The 15,325-nt window shown below is 36.8% G+C and overlaps 1 protein-coding gene across 1 annotated transcript in view; it reads left to right on the top strand.

Annotated features, from left to right (window-relative positions):
• SKAP1 (src kinase associated phosphoprotein 1) overlaps nucleotides 1–15,325 on the top strand; it is a 281,368-nt gene that overhangs the window by 56,964 nt on the left and 209,079 nt on the right. The window contains exon 3 of the mRNA XM_059380247.1: nucleotides 4,982–5,007. Coding sequence (XP_059236230.1) covers nucleotides 4,982–5,007 — 26 coding nt within the window. The remainder of the gene's footprint in view (nucleotides 1–4,981; nucleotides 5,008–15,325) is intronic.

The raw sequence follows: 15,325 nt of genomic DNA, 5'->3' as shown, positions 1-15,325 counted from the left end.
AAAAGTGCTGAATATGCTATTTTTTATTATAATCAGGAAATGGAACTATTTTTCCTTCCTAGATATTTGCAATAATATGGGGGTAGTTACAGTTGTTTGTTTTACCTCCTTCACCAGGATCTAATTAGCTGGCTGAGTGGTGAAAGCTCTGAGTACTTTTTTTTCTTTTTTTTTTTTAAGATTTTATTTATTTATTTGACAGAGATCACAAGTAGGCAGAGAGACAGGCAGAGAGAGAGAGGAAGGGAAGCAGGCTCCCTGCTGAGCAGAGAGCCCGATGCGGGGTTCAATCCCAGGACTCTGAGACCATGACCTGAGCGGAAGGCAGAGGCTTAACCCACTGAGCCACCCAGGTGCCCTGAGTACTTTAATCTCAATAACCATGTTCATTGGTTAGCTTCATGGTCAAGAGTTTGATACCCACCTCAAACCCCCTCCCCCATCTAATGGTTAAGAGTTGATAGCTTCATTTTTAGTAGGAATCTAATGTTTTGTGATTCTTGAGTGACAAACTAGAAGTTTGTTTGCCATTTGAAAGATACTGAAATATGGGCGCCTGGGTGGCTCAGTGGGTTAAACCGCTGCCTTCGGCTCAGGTCATGATCTCAGGGTCCTGGGATCGAGTCCCGCATCGGGCTCTTTGCTCAGCAGGGAGCCTGCTTCCTCCTCTCTCTCTGTCTGCCTCTCTGCCTACTTGTAATCTCGCTCTGTCAAATAAATAAATAAAATCTTTAAAAAAAAAAAAAAAGAAAGATACTGAAATATATCTGCAGACAGACTATGTGTACTTTAGTCACCGTTTCATCCAAGGAACCAGAACAAAGGACTTGTCACATAGAAGACATTCAACAAGTATTTGTCAACTGAGTGACTGAATTCTGTTAGGATAATAGAAAGTCTTCAGAGAAAAAATTATTTTTTATGAATTTTTAAAGTTAGATTATATTTTCAAGACTTTCCTTCTTAATTTGTTATTACAGTGCCCACTCTGGAACTAGTTGTTAGGATTAGAAACTTGTCTGCCTTATTACCAGCTGTGTAAACCATGGGCAAGTCATCTCACCTCTCAATACTTTGGTTTCCTTATTTATAAAATGGAAATAATAAGAGGGCTATAGTTTGGAGGAATGAGTTCATATAAAAGAAGTGTTTAGGACAGTGCCCACAATATAAATGAGAAATCTTAACATTGTTGTTATTTGTCATTACTGTTATTGCTTCTGTAGTAGCCTCAAGATCCCCTCACTATAGTGAATCCCATTTATTTGTTGTTACCTTTCCCTAAACTAAAGTTTGCTGAAAATCTCTCTAAATTTAGAAGCACAAATAGCAAACTTTGCCTCCCATGTAATGTAACACACACTAGACCCTATTTTGCAGAGCCAACAAAATGTTAGGAAATTTTGTTCTTCCATTTTCATTTTTGAAGGATCACAGAAGGATGGATTTATTTTGACTGAATGTGAAAACAATAATCATCAATATGGTTGCAGCAATTTCTGTCTTCTCGTTCTGTACTCATATTTTTCCGGCTCCAAATGTCATTTGCATGGACCTGATGATGTTGAGTATGGATATTACAGCGGAGTGATAGCTTCCTTTTCATATTGAAGCTGAAGCTTCAAAGGGAAGATTAAAGAAGTGTTTGTTATCTATCTGCACAGGCCTGATATGAAATTCTCAGAGGCCTTTAGGATAAACACAACTCTGTGTGTGTGTGTGCGTGCGCGCGTGCGTGTGAGTGTCTGTATGCCTTTTCTTCTATGTAATTCTATTGTGGTGTTTGTATTTTGGTTTAAAATGTTTAGTTTCAGACTTGTTGGAGTCTCTAGCTAAGGGATAATTGTTTTCAGAGTGAAAGATAAGAATTAGAAGATGGGAGCAGGGTTTGACTAAATGCCTCCTAAGGAGTGTAGAATTCTCTAGTGTGGGGTCATCTTTCCAGAGAATGTGATGAAGGCCATCCATAGGATATGTTTAATGAAACAAGATCAGGACTTTTGATGTATTGTGCCCAGCGGAGACTAATCCACGGTGCCCTCCAGTGAGGGACAAGATTGCTCACCTTTTGGCCTTGCCTTTTAGAGGTATACTCTGTGTGTGTGTGTGTGTTTGCACACGTGCACATGCGTGTGCGCGGACACAAACTTTCTTTAGGATAGTTACACAATTAAGATTTAGATGGTAGGGTGGCAGGATTGTTTTACACCTTCTGAAAGTGAAGGAAACTAACATTTCACTTCATGCCATTCCACATGAAGTTCTACATCTGATTTTTTACTGACAGAAATATTTAATTACAGTGTCATCAAGATTAAGGCAGATTCTGCTATTTAGCATCAAATCGGTAGACCTGCTACTTTATTTAATACTTTTAAGTTGAATTCTTTCTCTGTAATCAGCCTTCGTAGGCTACAGCTATGATTGGCAGAAGCGATACTCTCAGTGTGTGTGAACTTGTAAGATCTTCTTAACTAAGAAGAAAACCAGGAAACCAGCATCACTCTATACTAGGTAGAGAAGGGGACTGAAAATATGTGTGCACATTGGAGTGGGGATTGTGGGGAAAAGCAGAGATTGAGATTATCAATAACATGTTTCACCTATTTAACAATTGGCCAAAAGTTGGCCTTTTAACTGCCACAAGCATGGCTCAATTTTTTTTTTCTCAGTCAATAAAATAGAATAATATCAGTTAGTGAAGTTCCTGCTATTGCCATTGTATAAATTTTGGAAGGAGAAGTACACCCACACCCTCCTGCCCTACCCGCCCCCCCCCACTTGCACCAGGCTTACATTCTAATTTCTATTTATATTGAAATGGAGGTTGAGTAATGATTGGAATCAAAGGCTGGAGCAGTGCCTCCAGAGGAGATGGGGAACAGCAAGAACATGGAAAATGGCTCGCCCCTTTGATGATTTGCTTGATTAACTGTGTTTTAGAGAAAAGAGTTTGGTGGGGGGCGCTTGGGTGGTTCAGTCGTTAAGCGTCTGCCTTCAGCTTGGGTCATGATCACCGAGTCCTGGGATCGAGCCCCGCATCAATTCCCTGCTTGGTGGGAAGCCTGCTTATCCCTCTCCCACTCCCCCTGCTCATATTCCTTCTCTCACTGTCTCTCTCTCTCTGTCAGATAAATAAATAAAATCTTTAAAAAAAAAAAAAAAGAGTTTGGTGGAAAAACTCTTCACCGTGACCAGGTAGAGTGGGAAGCTGCACCGTTTGCTATGGGGAGATCGACCCGTCGTACTAATATATAAAACTTGTTTTAAGCTACCGCCACTCTCAAGCTACGTATGCCTTCCTGTTGACATGGACACCCCTCTTTCCAGCTGCTGCAGCTTTGCCTTTCCCACCCCTCCCTCTCCCCCTCTCCACTGCAGATGTCATAGCTGTCCTGAACTTTCCATGCCTTGTCATCCAAGTATCTTATATTTCCCTTCACCTGATTGACAGCCCAGAACTCTTCTGGGAAAAGAAAGGAATAAGAAAAGTCAACCAGGAGGCTTCTCCATCTTCTTCTTTATCTCTGATAATTCATCTTCTCTTCTTTATCTCTGATAATTTCCCACAAATGCATCTCTGGATTATGGCAACATACTCCTACTTATCTCCTACTTCTCTGTTTCCTGAACTTTAGTCTTATAAAGAAATAACCCAGATATCCACTGGAATGACATTTGTCTCTAAAGTAGCCTCAGCTTATTTCAGTCATGTGTGTGTTAAAAGATACACCTCATTATTGCCCATGTATTGCCTTTTTCTTAATCTTTTATTTTAGGTTATAGATTCTTTCAAGAATTTGACTTAAAAACAACAACAACAACAACAACTCTGAACTCTCTCCCAAGGAAAAAAAGTGTTCAAATGAACATATACATTCCTGAGAGGTCAAGATGAGGATAGAAAAGTATTCATTCTATTTAGTGGCATGGAATTATATCCGTAGCAAGAATTAACATGTGGTTACGATAAGCAAGACTGGAGTATGTTGAGGAGTGAGTGGGAGGTGGGAGTAGGAGAAAACAGAAACTACAGACAACAATTTTTGAAAATTTCACTGTGATGTGAAGGGAAGACGGCAGCAGATGGAGGGATATGAAGAGAGTGAGGGAGGCTTTGCTTTATTTTTATGTGAGCAGAAACACTGATGGCAAGGGCCAAGTTGAGAGGAAGAGGTTGAATATATACAAGAGAAAATCAATATAGAATAATGCAAGGTTCCTGTGAAGGCAGGAGGAAATGGAATCCAAAGTACAATAGACTTTTGTGGGTAGCCACCATATAGAACTTTGTTTCTATGGGGGAAATGCAATTTACATTCCAAAGAAGTGACTTACAAATGATCCTTTCTCCCACTGCCATTTCATTAGTTTGAAGACTTGAGGGGTTATTGGTTTTGCCAATAATATCCCAAAATAAAAGAGGAGGTAGGGGTGGACAATGATACAGTGGACTGCAAGGACCCCAGTCTTGGCACAGACACTAAAATGCTAGGTGACCTTGAGCCAGTTATGCATGCTTCACCTGTAAAATAAAGAATTTAGACCTAGAAGTATTTGAGGATATGTTTTGGGTGGGTGATGTTTTTGGTTGTTGTAACTGGGGGTGCCACTGGTATTAGGTGCTGAGGACCAACGATGCTGATTGTACAAGACTGGTTGTTACAACAAAGAGTTGTCACATTCCAAGCCTGTAGAGCTCCTGATGAGAAACTCTGGACCATGGCTAGGTAACCTCTTAGGACCCCCTTAGGACCCAGCAACATGGTCAAAACTGTCTCCGGAGTCACAATGAGTTAAAAGCCACTGAGAATCTTTCAACTCTCAAGAACAACCCTTTCATTTTTCTCAAAGTGGGTAGTGGTTTGGCTGGTTATTCACTGTTTAGCAAGCTTTTTGGAGTAGGTGCTGTCTCTACCATATGCCAACCAAGATTGAAATACAAGTTTGACTTATCTCCATTCTTTTCTTTGTATTTCAGGTATTATTGGGATAGTCAGCCCCAAGGTGAGTGCTTTTTAGCCATTTATGGTTTTACACTAAAAATGTGTGGATGGTATTGTTTACTTCTGCATCTTCTAAATAAGCTTCTACACAGAGTGGCATTAGGCATTTCTAAGGAAAGTTAGTGGAGTGTTTAATTAATCTTCACCCTGCTGGGCTCCCCTGCCCTGCTTTTTAGCAACAAGAGGCTCAAATGCATCTTCCTTCTGAGTGGATTGGTGTTAGATTATTTTACAGAGCCAAAGCTATAATATGCTTTTACTCCTTAAGCTTTGTCAGATGCCAACAGGATCTACTTACATTCAAATAAAATGGTGGCCGAGTCCATAATAAAAACCTTGGGAGGGATCCAACTCAGCTAATTCTTCATTTGCTCCAGAAATAAATTCCAGTATGTTACCTCCTTGGTCACTGTGCTCTTCCACACAGCTTGCCTGTCTGGCAGCCCAGAAATGTCAGAAATGGAGTAGTGTTGAAATTCCCACTAGAACAGTGTTATCACATTTTAATATGAGCCTCACTGAAGTCTCGGTGCTTCTAATTGCTTTCAAACCATTGTTTTCCTGCTTTTGCTTGATGAACCCAGCATCTGGCATGATTCTAAAAACTACAACAGACAGCTGTGTGCAAAATTAAAAAAAAAAAAAAGGATTAGAACGTATTCTTAAAAGGTTCAAAATTGGAATTCTTTTTTCCAAATTCAGTTTGAAAGGATATCTTTAAAGTATATGTATTCTTTCTTTTAATACTCTGGTTGAGAATGTCAGAAACATCATTCTGAATATTAACTCTTAACCTATTATAAATGGCTTTTTAAAAAATTTTCTCAGAGAATCAGGGAGAGTTTTAAATCAAGCTTACAAATAGCTTTATGAACTATTTTGCTCTAAAATTTTTTTAAATCGATTGTAAACTTTCCAGTTTTTCTATTCTCTTAATATTGTCAATGTATCCTTTCTCCGTGAGGATAATACCTAAGAGAAATTCAAATTGTAAGGAATAATACTAGTTTTATGAAAATTTAAATTTTCCCAGATCATATGTTAGTGTATTTCAAGTCTATTTAAGATTGTCTTTAAAATCAGACTTTAAGGGGTACTTGGGTGGCTCAGTGGGTTAAAGCCTCTGCCTTTGGCTCAGGTCATGATCTCAGAGTCCTGGGATCCAGCCCCTGCATCAAGCTCTCTGCTCAGCGGGGAGCCTGCTTCCTCCTCTCTCTCTGCCTGCCTCTCTGACTACTTGTCTGTCAAATAAATAAATAAAATCTTTAAAAAAATCAAACTTTAAGAAATAAAAAAAAATCTTTCATGTTTAAATCTTTTTGACTCTTGTAAGTTGGTCATAGTATTTATAATGTTTTAAATAATGTGATGATATTACAGTGTATCTCGCTGTCCTAATGCACTTATGGCTAAAAACACAGACTGGGAACAGAGAATTCTATGTAACAATGTAGCAGTTTGCTTTGCAAAGTGTGAAATATGCTATCCAGGCAATGGTCCTGTATAGTTCAGGGTTTAACAGATGTTAACCAAAATCCACAGGGGGCGAAACATGAATGTGAACTGGCAGAAACGAATGGAACTGCGAGGGTAGAATTAATTACCTAAAGGAGAAATAAAGAATTCGTGTCAGAGCTATGGTATAGTAATGTTGAAAAGAGAAGAGAATTTTGGAGTAGAACACAAGAGACTATACGGGGCTACAAAGACAAAGGGCACATCTTACCAGGTTCTTGTAACAGTGGCATTGTAGTCATTCTCAGGTTGATGGCAACTTCCACGCAGCCTTTCTCTCTTAGAAAGAGGAAGAGGTAGAACAGCCAAGGGGACAATTGAAGAGTTTACTTAGAACAAAAAACTGTATTTGCTTCTCAACAATGATTGGATATATGTGGCAAATTCTTTGCTCATTTAGAAGTAAATGTAGGGAAAGATCAAGTTGGAAAACTCATACTGTGTCTTGGCCCCAACCTTGCTCCTCCCCTTAAGATATTTTGCAGGGGGAAGGAGGTTATCTTTTACCTTGCTCTTTCGATTGGATCTTAGCTGATTGCTAAGTGCTTCAGAAACTGCCAGGGTGTGTGGGGGCACTAACAGGTCTCTGTAAGGTACTATAGGACAGTTTAGGAATATGAAAAGTATAGGAATATGTAAATAGGAGAACAGCTGGCAGAAGAAGTTAAAAAGCTCTAGACGATTAGGTAGTATTAGGAAGAGAGTGAGAAAGGACAGAAATGATGACCTCAGATTTCCTTTTCATTTTTATCTATAGCAGGATCATTGTACAGGAAGATGATGGGATGAATTTTATCAACTCCAGACATTTGCCTAAATACAGACTTGTGTTCTTCAGGATATTTGGACTAAACTAGAATCTGGTGTCTGGAAGGAAAATAGTTCTTCTTTTTTTTAAGATTTTATTTATTTATTTGAGAGAGGGAGGGAGAGAGAGAGAGAGTGAGCATGAACAGGGGGTTATGGAGCAGAAGAAAAGAGAGAAGCAGATGCCCCACTGAACAGGGGAGCCCGCTGCAGGGGCTCAATCTTAGGGCCCCAGAATCATGACCTGAGCCAAAGGCAGATACTTAACCAGCTGAGCCACCCTGGTGCCCCAGGGGTGGGATTTTATAAAAAATCCCTTCTTTATAAATCTCTTTAGTAGCCTATATTTAAACAACTGGTTATGGAAAAGTCTGTGATGAGTTGGTACAATGTGCTTTAAAGCTTACCCTCTAAAGGAAGATGCTGGGAGAATGGACTACCTAGACATAGAGAAGTTTGCAAATAAAATTTTTCTTATCCATCATTCCATTCAATCCCAGGTTTAATATGGTGGAGGAGTGACTATTGAATAGTGTCAGGGAGAGCCTTGTCTCTGTTCTAGAGAAGAAACTTGGTATGGTAGAAAGAGCATGGATAGGGGCACCTGAGTAGCTCAGTTGTTAAGCATCTGTCTTTGGCTCAGGTCATGATCCAGAGTCTGTGGGTGGAGCCCCGCATTGAGCCATGCATCAAGCCCCACATCAGGCTCCCTGCTTGATAGGAAGCCTGCTTCTCCCTCTCCCATTCCCCCTGCTTGTGTTCCTGTTCTCATTATCAGGTAAATAAATAAAATCTTGGAGGGGAAAAAAAAAAGGAAAGAAAAAAAGAAAGAGCATGGACATTGAGGCTTGACAGACCTAGTTCAAATCCCACCTATACCATTTAGCTAAAGGTCATGTGACATTAGCAAATCACTTAATTGCTCTGAAACTCAATTGCCTCATCTATCTATAAATGGAGGATCTGCCAGACACTGTGCTAAGACCTTTATATACACTATCTTACTTAATTCTCAGAATATCCCTATGAAGTAGGTACTAATACACCCATTTGACAGACATGGACACAGAGGCACAGAGAGGTTGAGAATCATTCAAGATCATGCCCCTCAAAGATTCTAACTTGGTTAGGCTGACTCCATAGCATTCACTTTTTAAAAAGTAATAGCTTTTTTGAGAAATAATTCATATAACATTAAATTTACCCTTTTAAAGTATACAAGTCAGTGGTTGTTAGTATAGTCACTGAGTTGTGCACTCATCGCCACTCTCTAGTTTCAGAACATTTTTGTGACCCCAATAAGAAACTCCATACTCATTCATAGTTTCAAAGCCCATGCTCTCTGTCACTGTATTTTACTGTTTGTTGCAATGGCGTTATGAGGACTGGTGGTAACATGTGTAAGTCCTAGCACGGAATCTGGACAGTAAGAAAATGTAGATTGTATTTATGACAATGTTAATGGCAATTCTTTCCCTCACATTTCCACCCAAATTTTCTTATTGGTCCACTGTCACCTTCATGAATGATTTTCATTAATAAAGAATGAAACATGGGGAAAATAAAACATAATCCAAATAATTTATTACTTTAATGTGGAAGGAACATAAATGAAAGAGCTCTTTTAATGAGCTCAAATATGATTGGAGAAACTGGGACAGGCTTTTTATTTTTATTTTTTAATAAGACATAGATTCCTTTGACAATTCAAGTCCTGTTTGCTTTAAGAACTTTTTTTTCCTTAATGTTTCACTTAAAGTTACAAAGAAAATTCACTGGAATCTTTACCATGGAGCTTTTACCATTTCATTAATCAGATACCCAAAACATGATACTGATCAGATGTTAAACACACATTAGTTTTACCTTTCAGATACAGTGACAGTATAACTCTATGGTATTGAGCAAACTGATTTACTTCATTATGTTTAGTTTCCCTTTTTATAAAATGAGTTAATTATCAACAGAGTCTAATAAAATTTGAATTACAAGGTATAATGTTTATAATTAAAAATGTATTGCTAGAAAAACATCATCATGAATATTAGAAAAATTGCCCACCATGGGCCCAGAATCTAAAGCAAATTACATAATATTTAAATAAAAAATTAAAGAAAGACCTTACATATATATATATATATATATATATATATAAATACATATAACAAAATCATATATTTTTATCCAAAGGTCAGTCAAATTACATTTGTGATAGTGGTAAATATAAACCAGTAAAATTTCTTGCCAGCTTTCTGAGTGTTTTCCTGAATGGTATAAAGAGTTTCTGAGAAAATTATCCAGTATGAAACATGAAACATGAAAAATTTCCACTGTGTGAATCTTAAAAATCTTATGAAATGGCAAGCCTATATCCCTTGTCAATGTAAACTGATGCCTAAAAATACAGCTTGGCAAAAGCAAATAATGCAAAGTGAGTAAAGAAAATATTATTATAAAGCCTTATTAACCGTAGATTAAAAGAGATTTAAAAGGCATATCAACTAATGTGTGGGCCTCATTTTCATCTTGAGTCAGATAAAATGTAACAAGTTGTAGCTATGAGAGAATTAGAAATGTGAACATTTATTTTATGTTAAGAATCTACTTCAAACTAAAAAGCTTTTTCACAGCAAAGGAAACCGTCAACAAAAAGAAAAGGCAACCTACAGGATGCCTGGGTGGCTCAGTTGGTTAAGCGTCTGCCTTCATCTCAGGTCTTGATCCCAGGGTCCTGGGGTCAAGCCCTGACTGGAGCTCTCTGCTCCTCCAGGAGTCTGCTTCTCCCTCTCCCACTGTCCCTCCGCCTGGTTCCTGCACTCTTATGCTCTCTCCCTCTTTCTCTCAAATGAATAAATAAAATCTTTAAAAAAATAAAGATGATGAGGTATATTATACAACAGAATATTACATAGCCATCAGAAAGAATGAAATCTTGCCATTTATGACAACATGGATGGATCTAGAGGGTTTTATACTAAGTGAAGTTAGAGCGAGACAAATACCATGTGATTTTACTTCCATGTAGAATCTAAAAAACAAATGAACAAACAAAAGGCAGAGACAGACTCATAGATACAGGAAACAAACTGTTGGCTACCAGAGTGAGTGAAATAAGTGAAGGGAATTAAAAGGTACAAACTTCCAGTTATGAAATACATAATTGTTGGGCATGTCAGGTACAGCATAGGGAATACAGTCAATAATATCATAATAACTTTCTATGGTGACAGATGCTAACTAGACTTACCTTGGGGTCCATTTCATAATATATATAAATACTGAATCACAATGATAAACCCTGGCAATTAATAGAAGATTAAATGTCAATTATACTTCCATTAAAAAAAAATCTATTGTTAATTTTTAAGGTGTGACAATGGTGTTATGCTTATATATTTTTTTAAAAGATTCCTTATCTCGGGGGGCGCCTGGGTGGCTCAGTGGGTTAAGCCTCTGCCTTCAGCTCAGGTCATGATCCCAGGGGCCTGGGATCGAGTCCCGCATAGGGCTCTCTGCTCAGCAGGGAGCCTGCTTCTCCTCATCTCTCTCTCTGTCTGTCTCTCTGCCTATTTGTGATCTCTCTCTCTCTGTCAAATAAATAAATAAAATCTTTAAAAAATAAAAAAAATAAAAGATTCCTTATCTCGGAAAGACACACACTGTGATATTTAAAGATAAAATAAAAGATGTCTGACATCTGCTAGTCAAAATAATATTTTGAGTATCAAAATAATAGATATTCAAAATATTTTGGGAGAGAAAGAAAGAAATGGAGTGGGGGTTTACATGAGACAAGATGGATCATAAATTGACTCTTGTTGAAGATGGATGATGTATACATGGGAGTTTATTACACTGTTTTGTCCACTTTTGTATATATTTAAAATTCTTCCTAATGCAAAGATAAAAGGAAAAGAAATCCAGGTTGAGATTAATAACAATATGTGACGTTATCTTTTTATTTCTACTGGGAGACCTAGTATGTTAATACATAAAATACCTTATGTATCATAGATACAAAATACATAGAATTGTTAGCTTTTACAAAAATTTCAAGTTTAATATTTTATAATGGCAAAAGCACGAGTTTGGACATCAGACCTGAATTCGAATCCCGGCTTCTCTACTTACAAGCTATGTGAGTGATGGCAAGTGACATAACCTCTTCATCTACAAAATATTGCTAATCATATCTACTTCACAGATATTGGGAGTTGTAAGGAATTATAGTGAAATGATGAACTCATGAGGAGGACTTGCCACCTGATAGTCACTTACTAAAGTGGAAGCAAGTATTATTTTTATATTTCAAAGTAAGGCTTTGAGAGTAAATCCATATACAGAATTAAGCTGTATATATCACATGTCCTCCCATAAAATTCATCCATTCCAGCTGAACCCTAGTATAAGGCTACATACATATTTGTGAGGCACTTATAGGATGTGTGTTCAGAATTTTTATTGGTAGACACTTCAGAGGTTAGATCCATGAGCCATGGATCTGTAATGTCTGAGACATGCTGAATCGAAGCATAGATGTCATTTAACTTCTCGTCTCTTACTATCGCATACTTGGAGCATGTAGTTATGACAGCTACAAGAAGCAAACCATTAAAGCAGCAAAGAAACACCATTTTTGCACTAAAAAAGGAGAAAAGGGTTTCCCTTTGAAGTTGAAGAGGAGTGTTTTTAAATTAATGGAGTGTACAGTGATTTTACCAAGTTTTATTTATGAAAATACTCTTTGCATTCATGCCAAAAGGTTTTAGCACAGTCATAAGTAGGATTTATACAAAGAAACACAGCCCAAATTTATGATGTGTTTGCAACTGTAAGAAAAAGTCTGAATTTACAATATTTGTAATTTATTGTTAAATATCTTTCTATCACTATTCCTGGAATGCTAATATTTTATAAACACAAGTGTTGGTTATGAACCTAGAATATCCTAACCTATACTACTTTTTATAAAGAAATCTTCCAGAATGTTTTCTATGTCTTTGGGGGATTTAATGGCAGGAAATATACACAGGACGAATACTCCTACCTCTGGCTTTAGCCCAACCTTTTAGCATCAACAATCTTGACAGCTGCTTTGGTGACTTGACTTCCTTTAGGCCTTTCCCCCTTTCCTTATTTGCTACATTTTATACAAATTAATCTGTGGAAAGTGGATATACACACAAGTTGCTTTTGAAGTTAATTACTGACTTTGATACCTTTTCAAATATTTTACATCCTATACATCTACTGTTTGGTTGTTTTTTTTTTTTTTTTTAAGGGTGGACAAGTGTACTTTAAAATTAATACACTGTTTTATAACAATTGTCAAAAAGAATAATTTTTTTTAAGTGAAAAGACTCAGTTTTTTTTCTTTTCAATGTTAAAATTTTCTCAGCTTTTATGTTCTTTCTAAATGCCCTTTTCTGGAGTCGATGATATTGAAACAAAAGAAAAAGAACTGAATTTTTTGTAGTTGAGGGAAGAGATCATTGGAAGAGGATGCTGCTGCTTTCTAGAATATGCTTTCTAATATATTCTCTACACAGTATATTATGTACAAATATTGTTTGGAATAGCAAAGATTCCAAACAGCCCGAATGTCCAGCATTAGGGGACTGGTTAAATAAATTATGTTACATTCATTTACTGGAATGTTACATATAGGTTAAAAGAACATAATATATATATGTGTGTGTAAAATGTGCAGCTTCTCCAAGGTATATGGTTAAGTGAAAATGCAATTTAGACACATATAGTACAATTTGTTTCTGCATGTGTATATACACTCACCTTATGCAGACTATTTTTTGGAAGCATGTAACCTCTGCTGAGGGGTCTAGCTATATGAGTGGAAGAGAGAAACTTCATTATTTATATCCTTTGGTACTGTTTGGATTTTTACCATATACATGTATTATTATTTTTTTACTAAAAATTGGTTAAAGTGAAAAATGAGATAAATTGATATATGCTGATATGGAAGAACTTCAAAGATAAATGAATAGGAGGAAAAGCAGAATACAGAACTGGACAAATGCTAACATTTGTTTAAAAAAAAACACCACTAATGCAGACACTTGTTATATTTAGATAGAAAATTTATAGAATACCCAAAAAGCCTCACAGTGGTTTCCTCTGGAGAGAAGAACCAAGAGAAGGGAAATAAGGTGATATTTCATTATATACCTTCTTGAAATGTTTGAAATTTTTATTCTGGGTATGCTTAACTTTATTTAATCTAATAAAGAAGTTTACTATAGTTAACAATACTGTATTATATATATGGAAGTTGGCTAGAGTAGATCTTAAAAGTTCTCATTATAGGAAAAAAAAACTTGCAGCTATGTGAAGTTGTGGATTTTGACTGAACTTACTGTTGTGATCATTTCACAATATATACAAATCCCTGTGTTGTACACCTAAAACTAATATAAGGTTATAGGTCATTGATATCTCAGTACAACTGGAGGCAAAAAAGCAGCTTACCAAAAAACTACATTTAACACAGTAGTGAGCCTTTTTCAGTTGAATCATGATTTGCTAGTTTCATATCTGTTCAAGGTTTGGTTTGTTCGTTTGTTTGTTTTTTGTCTATTTATTTATTTTTATATATGAAACCAGTATTTGAGGACAACATATGTGGGTGTATTGGGTTGACTTATCACTTCAAAGTGAATTTAAAAATAAATGATAAAGTAGTATCATATAACACCCATGGTCACCAGTAAAGAACACCTTTCTTACTCTATCTCAGTCTTTTTTTTTTTTTTTTCCATATGTGGTCATTAAAAGCTCGTAAAGTTCTTATTTTATGTAAATGGCAAAGAAAATAACTGGCAAATAAGTGAGCACTTTAAGCTTCGTTGATCTGGGAACTTATGTTGAGGGGGAAAAAAAAAACTGTATAAGTAATTTCTTTTAGAGAGTATTATCCCTGGACCAATACAGAAAATCAGGTAAGGAGTACAGTTTCCAAACAGAGAAGTTTGTCATAAGAATTCATCTGCTTCGGGAATTCTGCTTCTAATGAATTTTCATATTCTGGACACAAGATATTGAGAAAAATGTGTACTCTATGGTTAATTTGAATACAGATTTGGTTTTCTGAGTAAAACTTCTGTGGGTAAGTAGGTTAAGTCTTTGGACTTGAAAGCCAGTGAATTTGTTTGATTTTTGGAGGCTAAATAATGTGTTCATTGAGCCAAATTTTAAAGCATTAAATTTTCACTGCACTTCCCATCAACACATACTTCTCTCAGAAACTTGTTTAATAGTTACCATTTACCAGGATGGCTGGAGTATCACTAATACAGGAAAGGAGTGGTTTAGTTATGGATGAGGGCATTTATATGATATGCAAAATGAAGCTTCCAGTCACTGCTGACTCTTGTGAGGTGAAGAGTAAGAGAGTGAGTCTTTGAACATCCCCTTGTCATCTGATATGTATTTACACAAACTTACCAGGCCACAGCAGCTCTTGGCCACAGTTCCTCTCCAGAAGGTATTTTCCTTAACTTAAAATGCAGTACTACTATCCTCAAGATTTGTGTACTTTCCTGTTAGTGATACCCTAATAAAAGAGGAAAAATAAATTTTAGAAATAAGGAAATGCTCTTCCATGCGAAACTTCTGACCCAAAAGGGGCCAAACGCTGAGTGGAATTGTTGATAGTGAGAGTTTTTGGGTGTTGATGTTGTTGTTATGTGCTGTTTTCATACCTGGACAGGAAACCCTGTTTGAGGTGGGGTAGTCACTGGAAGGCTAAATCTTGTCACCATCCGCCATTACAGCTCCCTGGTACTGGAGGTCTATATCATTCACAAAGAAAACTTACCATTCCTCAAGATGTTAGAAGTTGTTTTGTGTGTTCAGGCCTGCTAATCTTACCCATAATCTATTCTTGACTCTATATTGTTTTATTTTTACCCTTTGGACCTCCATAAAACTTTTCTTATGCCTGCCCTTAGCCTGTAGATCCTGTAGGGGGTGGGTGG

The sequence above is a fragment of the Mustela nigripes genome, chromosome 16, assembly GCF_022355385.1.
Source record: "Mustela nigripes isolate SB6536 chromosome 16, MUSNIG.SB6536, whole genome shotgun sequence".
NCBI lineage: Eukaryota > Metazoa > Chordata > Mammalia > Carnivora > Mustelidae > Mustela > Mustela nigripes.
Note: the sequence above shows the minus strand (reverse complement) of the source record. Positions and strands in the feature narration are given on the sequence as shown.